The sequence below is a fragment of the Myxine glutinosa genome, chromosome 12 (assembly GCF_964187855.1).
Source record: "Myxine glutinosa chromosome 12, kmMyxGlut1.1, whole genome shotgun sequence".
NCBI classification, from domain to species: domain Eukaryota; kingdom Metazoa; phylum Chordata; class Myxini; order Myxiniformes; family Myxinidae; genus Myxine; species Myxine glutinosa.
This window is the reverse complement of record NC_136272.1, coordinates 31,200,904-31,209,754: the sequence shown is the minus strand read 5'-3', so window position 1 is coordinate 31,209,754 and position 8,851 is coordinate 31,200,904. Positions and strand designations below refer to the sequence as shown.

Genomic DNA, 8,851 nt, shown 5'->3' with positions numbered 1-8,851 from the left:
GGTGTTTTTTTTTTGTTTTTTTATGTCGTTTTCCCACCCTCCATCCAGCGGGGGTCAGTGATTAAACTACTTGCCACAATGTCACGTGTACAGGTGAAAATTGCAAGTCATCTCCCCACACTCATGGGCGTGGGTAAGAAGGGCGTTATTTTGTGCCAATAACCTGACCCTCGGGACTGCTGAGCAAAGGGAGGAGCGACAGCAAAACCTCTTAGAGCATCAGCAAACAATATACAGCATTCAATTGAGTTATTGAACTCCCTCGAGATATCTGGCCTACCCTCACACATCTTGAATCTAAAGGTTGGTTGCCCTGTCATGATTCTGAGGTTGATGAATCCACTAAGGATGTGGAAGGGCACAAGGTGTGTTGAAAAAAAGCTTTGCAACGGGGCCCTATATTGGACACAAGGTATTTATTCCATGAATTCCAGCATCACCTTCTGAGTCACCTTTTGCATTCATGCTTAGAAGGCTCCAATTTTCCATTACGGTTTGCTTCAGCATGACCATCAATAAGTCACAAGGTAGTGGCCTTTCAATGAAGTAGACAACAATCTGCAAAATTCTGCCTTCACTCATGGCCAACTTTACGTTGCACTCTCTCGCGTAGGAACTTCAAAAGCTTCGACTCTTTTTGGCTCAAAATGAAAGAACACGAAATGTTGTTTACTCAGAAATCTTGGTTTAATACCTTCAGAAGCTGCATATTGACCCACTACCATACGACTGTCAAACACTGCAGTCAAGAGAAGTCAGCGTAAAAATCGAGAAACTCGAGAACTTGAACAAGCATTAGATACAGCACGGGGGCAAAAGAGATGGTCAGTACCAGCCTTTCGATTTCATGAGAAAGTCTAGAACAAGCCTTAAAAGTCAGTGGGAAGGAAGGGTGTTGGTAGTGATTGAACCTCAAACGCCCGTTCACATTTCCCGTCACTGGGGACGGGTACTTTTGCTCGTATATCAATAATCTATTGTTAAACAATGTGAATCAAAGCAAAATAATAAGGTTTAGTAACAAGCAAATGATAGGTTCAGCACAAGTGAATATACACGAGAAACAATTTAATTCCTCAAGACCTGCAAAGTGATCTCAAAGGGACCAAAGTAAAGTATCACAATCCATTACACATCAAGGTGTTAATTCAAAACAGCGAACGTCATACTGCAGGTCACCGTATGTTGCCCATGATTACAAAAGCAGTAGCTTCTGGAGATTGTCCGACGAGAATCATCTTTGAATTCTAGAAATCCTGCATCTCCTCGGCCATGTAATGCTCCGGAAAGTCTTGGAGAATCTTGAGGCCATCATTGTACAAGTTCATATCTGCACACCATACAATCATCGTGCGGTCAAAGGTTTCACTGCACAGAGCACGTCAGGTTGCACACAAGCCAGATGTCGAGACGGAATAATTTATTCAGTTCCAATGCTTTGATGTGCTCCTGGAACAGAGCACTGTTTGCCTTTGTGGATTTACTCTATTCGACATGCTTCCTTCCTCACCTCCAATTCCAACACATCAACAACACTGCCCCCCTTTCCCCAACCCTCACCTCCAAAAACATTTCCACAAACGAGAGAGAGCCAGAAAGAAAGAAGAATTATCGCGTGTGGAGGCATCTGCTGACACTCGCAAGAACCTCACCATAAATAAATCTCTTGGCTGCATGGATAAATGAAACAGCTTCCATAACCAGATCGAGCAAACGTTAAAGGAAACAAATAATTGGGCAAAGGAAAATATTGATGAAATGCAGCTTTTGCCATTGCTAAATTATAATTGCTGAGATATAGAGTTGAACACGCGGTTCACTTGACCAAATTAACGGCGTTACAGCCGTCGTACATCGAGAGGCAATTTCACATCCGCAGCACCCTGCAGCTCAGGAAACCATTAAGGCAGTAAACAAGCGTCCAGAGAGCAAGAAGTGTCAGGTTAAAATATTCAAGAACATCATGAAAACCATAGCACAGGAGCAAAATCGCATTCCTATGTGCTGTTCGACGAGGTGCGGCCAAAACGCTCTATCGGCTGACGAAGCAACGCATGCGAGGCAATCATCTTGAGAATAGAGCTGGTCTCAATCACAGTTGTTGTGGTCCATCGGGCAGAGCACCAGGGCCGGAAGGGATGGGGAAAGGAGGAAAGGATTCTGGAGGTTGGGTGGGGATTTCCTCCTGAAATCAACTGAAAAGCTAGAAATTTCAGAATACTTCAATTATCCTGCGAGTGTGTTCATTCGATGCAATTTACACTGTTAGGATTAGCGATTTGCGGAAATAAAATTGACCTAACCCTAAAATGTGATGATCAAACAGACTAAAACAGGCAATATGCAGTAACACACAAAAGTAAAACTCGTTGGCCTGTGTCAAAATCCAAAGTCAAAATTCCAAAATGAACCCCGAGACCTGATCATTACCAAAACGTTTCACTTTGCATCTGGGTAATGCAAAAACGCGTAATCGGTAGTCCCATGACAAGAAGGATTGCACCGCGTGGTTTGCCGTTGCCTTCCCAACATAGCAAGGGAAGGGATTTGCAGCTTGTTCAGGGTGCCGGCAACAATCACCTACCCTGCAAAAGACGAAAGATATTCACCGTCGCCATTGACTGATGCTGGGAGGCAGGCCCGCACCTTAACGTCCATCCGAGGGACGGCATGGCACATATTGTGATGTGACACCTGCCTGCGAAACACCAATCCAGTTCAGCTCCTAGAGCTACCATATTTATTGAGCCCCCTCATCCAATGGGATTAAGGTTTTAAGTTCACCTCGACAACAGCATTTGTTTTCTGCTCCTTGTAGGAGTGAAATCGCTCGCATAATCCACAAATTCTGTTAGTCCTCGAAATCGTTTGAAAATAAAAGGCCATGGGCAGAGTTCATTTGAAAGGTTGATCATGAAAACTGGCATGAGTTGCATGTATGAGAATCATGAATTATTCCCACATCCTGCTGGCATCGCACGGGCTGGAAAATGATACAAAAATGGTCAGGCAGCCTTGATAAAATGTCTCGTACATCGTCTGGCACCGAGGCTTCAAGGTTAAGAATGATAATAAAAATTAATAAAAAATCAGCTTGCCTTCCTTACCAAATTTACCGCGATCCTCTGGGAACTGGATGTAGCTCAGGCATTGCAGGTTGTTCCTGTTTGTTACATTGCCAATGACCTCAACCACACCGCTCAACATCTCGCTGAGCTGTGAAAGACCACAAAAGGCACCAAGGATGGGAGAAGGGCAGAATGGGAGGGTGGGGTAGAGAGAGAAGAACATAAATACTTAAAATCAAAGAAGCACCAATTGATGGTGTTTGGTAGAGCTGCAGTGTTTGGTTGTTTTACATGAAATGTTTTTTCACCTGTGGTCTACAGCACAGAGAGAAGATCGTACATACAGTTGTGGCCAAAAATATTGGCACCATTGCACTTTTTTCAAATAACTCACAATTTTCTCTAAAAATAAGTCTAAAAATATTGACAAAAGTATTTGGTCTCCACAATTCTTGATTTCACTGTTAATATTACAGAACCTTCGTTTTTGATTCAGAACTTAATATTTCCTTTTAAATCAGAAAATAAATAGAAATGGCATTGACAAAATTATTGACACCATAGACTTAATATTTGGTAGCACGGCCTTTGGACAAAATAACTGCAGCCAAGCGCTTCCTATAGCCATGAATGAGCTTCCTACACCTCTCAACTGGCAGTTTGGCCCACTGTTCTTGTGCAAACTGCTCCAGTCCTCCCAGATTTGAAGGGTGCCTTCTCCCAACTGCTGTTTTCAGATCTCCCCACAGGTGTTCAATGGGATTTAGATCTGGACTCATTGCTGGCCACTTCAGAACAGTCCAGTGTTTTGTCTTGAATCATTCCTGAGTGCTTTTGTCCACCACACAACTCATCCACCAAAAAAATAGAGCGATATGAACGACCCTACCACCCACCAATTTTCTATTGAAAAAAAAATGCCAATAAGAAGTGACCCCCATTTACAAATATTGACTCGTAGAAAAAAGGTTATAGCAATCTGAAGTGACACTTGTAGTGAAATTATACCGTAGGTGAACCCAGGGTGTGCTCGCTTAAAAAGAGGCGTCTATAAGACCCGGGACAACCGGGGCGCACGAACACTCCAGTGGCACTTACTGTGACATAGTCCTGTAGTTTGAATGGTATGTACGCCCCTATATGCTGCGCTGATTTGTTTTACCTATTGATATCGGACATTGCCCATGTAATACTCTGATTCTAATGTCTGTTGCATGAATGTATTTTTACAGGATGTTACTTCAGATATAAATGATATTAAACCTACCCAAGGGACAAGTCGTGTCTGAGCTTGATTTTCACGACATTTAATATCATTTAGATCGCCGAAATGACTGAACACAAGATGATCATGGTACCGGTTCTCGGAGCCGACTCTCAAGCTGAGGGGTCGGGATCGGAGTTCACCCACTGGCTCAAAACGCTGGAGAATTACTTTGCTGCTCACGAAACAGAGCCCACCGCTGCGGTGAAGCTGTCCGTGTTACAGTCGAAGGTCCATCACACCGTTTACCGGAGCATTGCTCGATTTGTGACGTACGCTACGGCTCTGGCCGAGCTGAAGCGACTATACGTAAAAACACGGAGCGCTGTGCACGGCCGGCATCAACTCTCCCAGCGGCGACAACAACCATCGGAATCGATCGATCGCTACGCGCAGGAGCTGCGTTACCTATTGGCGGACTACGTGCAGGAGGTACGGACCCACGAGCAAGTGCAGGACGACCTGCTCCGAGATTCATTCGTCTCCGGAATTAATTCTGGAGTCTTGAGGCTCCGACTCCTGGAGGTCGCGGAGCTGACATTTACGGAGGCACTACGGCTGGCACGCGCCTATACAGATGCCCGTGAACAATCCACCGCTTATGATCACCCACGAGTCGTGGCGGGGACTTCTCAACTCGCGCGACCGGAGAGGGGTACCGCCGAGGATATGGGGGAGGACCCGACCACCACGGCCGAGTCTCTGGGTGCTCCTGAAGCGGACTCCGCTTCCGGCCTAACTGCTGCCGCCGCTGCCCGGCCACGGCCTGACCGGTTCGCAAAATGTTATTTTTGTGGGAATCGGCAGCACCCTCGATCTGACTGCCCGGCTCGGGAAGCCATATGCCATCTGTGCTCCACCAAGGACCATTTTCCAAAGGTCTGCAGGAAGGCCGCTCGGGGCACGCGCCCCCGCGCGACCTTGAATGGGCTCATCGCTGAGCCAAAGGATCGAGCACCGGACGGGGCGCCTCACTCGGCTTTGATGAGCCGACCTCCTTCTCGCGGGCCTCTGGTTGCCCGCACGACCTTGGTGAGATACACCGGGCCGCCGAAACAAATGGCGCGAACGCGACCGGCCGCAGCGCGACCGACCTTGACTGGCGTTCGAACGCCTACTTCAAACAAGCGACATGCTCCTGCTTTGGAAACTCCTCTTGATGTGCGGCAAACGCAGCACGTGACTCGAGCCCCATCTGACGGCGGCTCTTACGAATTACATGCACCCACTCTGGCATATGAATCTGCAGACGGCAGTGATCCTTCTCACGTGACTCGAGCGCCATCTGGCGGCGGCTCTTACGACCTACACACACTCACTCCGGCAAATGAAACTGCTGATGAGCCAACTATGCGCTTGTCACGAGGATCCTCCCCGGGCTGCCCGAATGACCGGCAAACTGCAGCCGGCGTAGGAACGTCCTCTGACAGTGGGTATTACGATTTCTATGCTCCTGCTGAGGCCCAACCTGCCGACGATGCCCGGAAGATTGCAGCCGGAGTGGGATCCACCCGCGAGGCGCGATCTTCTCGCCCGGCCGGTACAATACCTGCCGGGTCTGCCGGCCTTGCGCAGGCCATCATTCCGCTCAAGGTCGCGGGCGTTTTTGCGCAAGCTTTGATTGACACGGGGTCTACGGATAGTTTTATCGATCAACGACTAGTGCATCAACATGGGTGGCCGGTTCTCGGGACAACACGCCGGATCTTCATGGCCTCCCAAGGACTTCGGTTGAGCACAAAAGGGGCGTGCCGATTGAAACTTGTGATAAAGGGACGCACGTTCCCGGACGTGTATCTCATGGTATTACCTGCTTTATGTGCCGACGTTCTGTTAGGACTTGATTTCCTTAAGCGGCATGGACGTTTGGAAATAGACTTCGGTGGGCCGGACACGCTTGCTGTGTGCGCCCTCGCTCAAATGGACGTGGAGCCTCTCTCGCTGTTCCCCAACCTGACCACTGATTGTACCCCTGTAGCCATCAAATCTCGGCGCTACTCTCGCGCAGACGCGCAATTCATTGCGGAAGAAACGGCCCAGCTCTTAAAGGACGGTATTATGACCCAGTAGGTCACCGTGGCGGGCCCAAGTCTTAGTGGTGCGAAGTGAGGCCCACCGCCAGCGCATGGTAATCGACTACTCACAGACGATTAATCGTTTTACACAGCTGGATGCCTACCCCTTACCGGGGATGGACGCCCTGGTACGCCAGGTGGCCCTGTATTCTGTTTATAGCACTCTCGATCTGCGTAGTGCGTATCATCAGGTCCCCATCTCTAGGGCTGATCGCGTCTTTACAGCCTTTGAATCGGGTCAGCGGTTGTACCAGTTCACTCGACTCCCCTTTGGGGTAACTAACGGAGTCGCTTGTTTTCAGAGGGCTATGGATGACCTCGTTGCGAAGGAGAACTTGACCGATGTCTTTGTCTATCTGGACAATCTTACTGTTTGTGGGTATGACCAGGAGCATCACGACGCTATACTGAAGCGCTTCCTCGAGGTCGCGCGGAAATATCGCCTAACCATGAATGCGGCTAAGTGTCGTTACTCTCTACGCACGGTAGATCTTTTGGGGTACACCGTGACCCATGGCTCTGTCTCTCCGGATAAAGAGCGTCTGCGACCTTTGCTCGATATGGCTCCGCCTAGCGATCGGGCCTCGCTGAAACGCGCTCTTGGGCTGTTCGCCCACTATTCAAAGTGGGTGCAAAATTTCTCCGCGAAGCTCCGCCCCCTCATGGCCTGCGACACGTTCCCCATGGGCCCGGCCGCCATGGCGGCCTTCGAGGGCCTTAAAGCCGACATCGCTGGCGCCGCTGTCGCGACGATTGACGAGAGTGCCTCTTTCGTTTTGGAGAGTGATGCCTCGGATCATGCGATAGCGGCGACTCTCTCCCAAGGGGGACGCCTTGTGGCTTTCTTTTCACGGACTCTCACCTCCGCCAAGCGGAGGCATTCGTCTGTCGAAAAGGAAGCGTACGCGATCGTCGAATCAATTCGGCGATGGCGGCCGTACCTGCTTGGGCGGTGTTTCCAAATCGTCACGGACCAACAAAGCGTTGCATTTATGTACGACACCTTACATGCTCAGCGCATTAAGAATGAGAAAATCACCCGTTGGCGTATCGAACTCGCCGACTTCTGCTACACCATCAAATACCGCCCGGGGAAGGATAACCTGGTCGCCGACGCCTTATCGAGGCCGGCCACTTGCGCGGGGGTTGTCACTTTGGAGGGGCTGCGCACTTTGCACGGCACTATGTGTCATCCCGGGGTAGCGCGTTTCGCGCATTTTGTGCACGAGGGGAATCTGCCGTACTCGATTGAGGACATCCGCCGCATCTGCCGTGATTGCACGATCTGTGCGGAGCTCAAACCGCGTTTTTACAATCCTCCTATGGGGACGCTCGTTAGGGCTACTAGACCGTGGGAGCGCTTGGCGATGGACTTCAAAGGGCCGCTGCCGTTGTCGAGTAACTCTCGTTATCTGCTCACTATCGTTGATGAGTATTCACGATTCCCCTTTGCATATACGTGCGGGGATATGTCGGCTGCCACGGTTATTCGGTGCCTGCAGAATTTGTTTTCTATGTTCGGGTATCCGGCCTACGTGCATACCGATCGGGGTGCGGTGTTCCTGTCTCAGGAGGTGAGGGGCTACTTGCTCCAGCATAATGTTGCTTCGAGCTACACCACCCCGTACCGGCCCCAAGCGAATGGGCAGATCGAACGCTTTAATGGGATTATATGGAGGGCCGTCATGCTAAGCCTCCGGACCCTCGGCCGAGGCCTCGATAAATGGGCGTGGTCGCTACCTGCCGCTCTAAACTCGATCCGGGCTCTCCTATGTACTGCCATCAACCAGACTCCTCACGAGAGACTGTTCCACCACCCTAGAAGCTCGGGTAGTATCCAGTCTTTGCCCAGCTGGCTCGCTGAGCGGGGGCCCGCCTATCTCAAACGAGCGGTTCGCGCTAGCAAGTACGACCCCCTTGTTGATAAGGTACGGGTCCTCCAGGCTAATCCCGAGCATGCTCGCGTGTTAACGGCGGACGGCCGCGAGTCTACTGTCTCCGTACGCCATCTCGCCCCATGTGGGGACGACGACTGGGATATCGACGAACCCATCTACGAGTCTATGGACTCTACCGAAGTTTCCTCTATGGAACTACTACCGTCACTTCCGTCGTCACCCACTCCCTTGTCCGAAGGCGCTGGGGCGCCCCATCCGACACCCACCTCCGGCAGCTATTCCGACGCGGGGGACTCCGGGCTTGGGGACGCCGTACCCGGTAGTTTCCGAACACGAACTGGCAGGGTAGTTCGCCGCCCCGACCGCTACGGGTGGACCGACTGACGTGGATTGACGTGACCCATTCGATTATCGCTGACGCTTGCTTGCAACCTGCCGAGCGGCAGTATAGTTCTAACAGCGGGGAGAATGTAGTGAAATTATACCGAAGGTGAACCCAGGGTGTGCTCGCTTAAAAAGGGGAGTCTATAAGACCCGGGACAACCG

At 50.4% G+C, this 8,851-nt stretch overlaps 1 protein-coding gene across 1 annotated transcript in view; it reads right to left on the bottom strand.

The window, feature by feature from the left end:
* Positions 1-665: 665 nt before the first annotated feature.
* Positions 666-8,851, bottom strand: part of RPA3 (replication protein A3) — a 51,558-nt gene continuing 43,372 nt past the window's right edge. Inside the window, exons 3-4 of the mRNA XM_068132841.2 lie at positions 3,108-3,216; positions 666-1,330 (exon numbers count right to left, since the gene is read on the bottom strand). Coding sequence (XP_067988942.1) covers positions 1,248-1,330; positions 3,108-3,216 — 192 coding nt within the window. The 3' untranslated portion in view covers positions 666-1,247. The remainder of the gene's footprint in view (positions 1,331-3,107; positions 3,217-8,851) is intronic.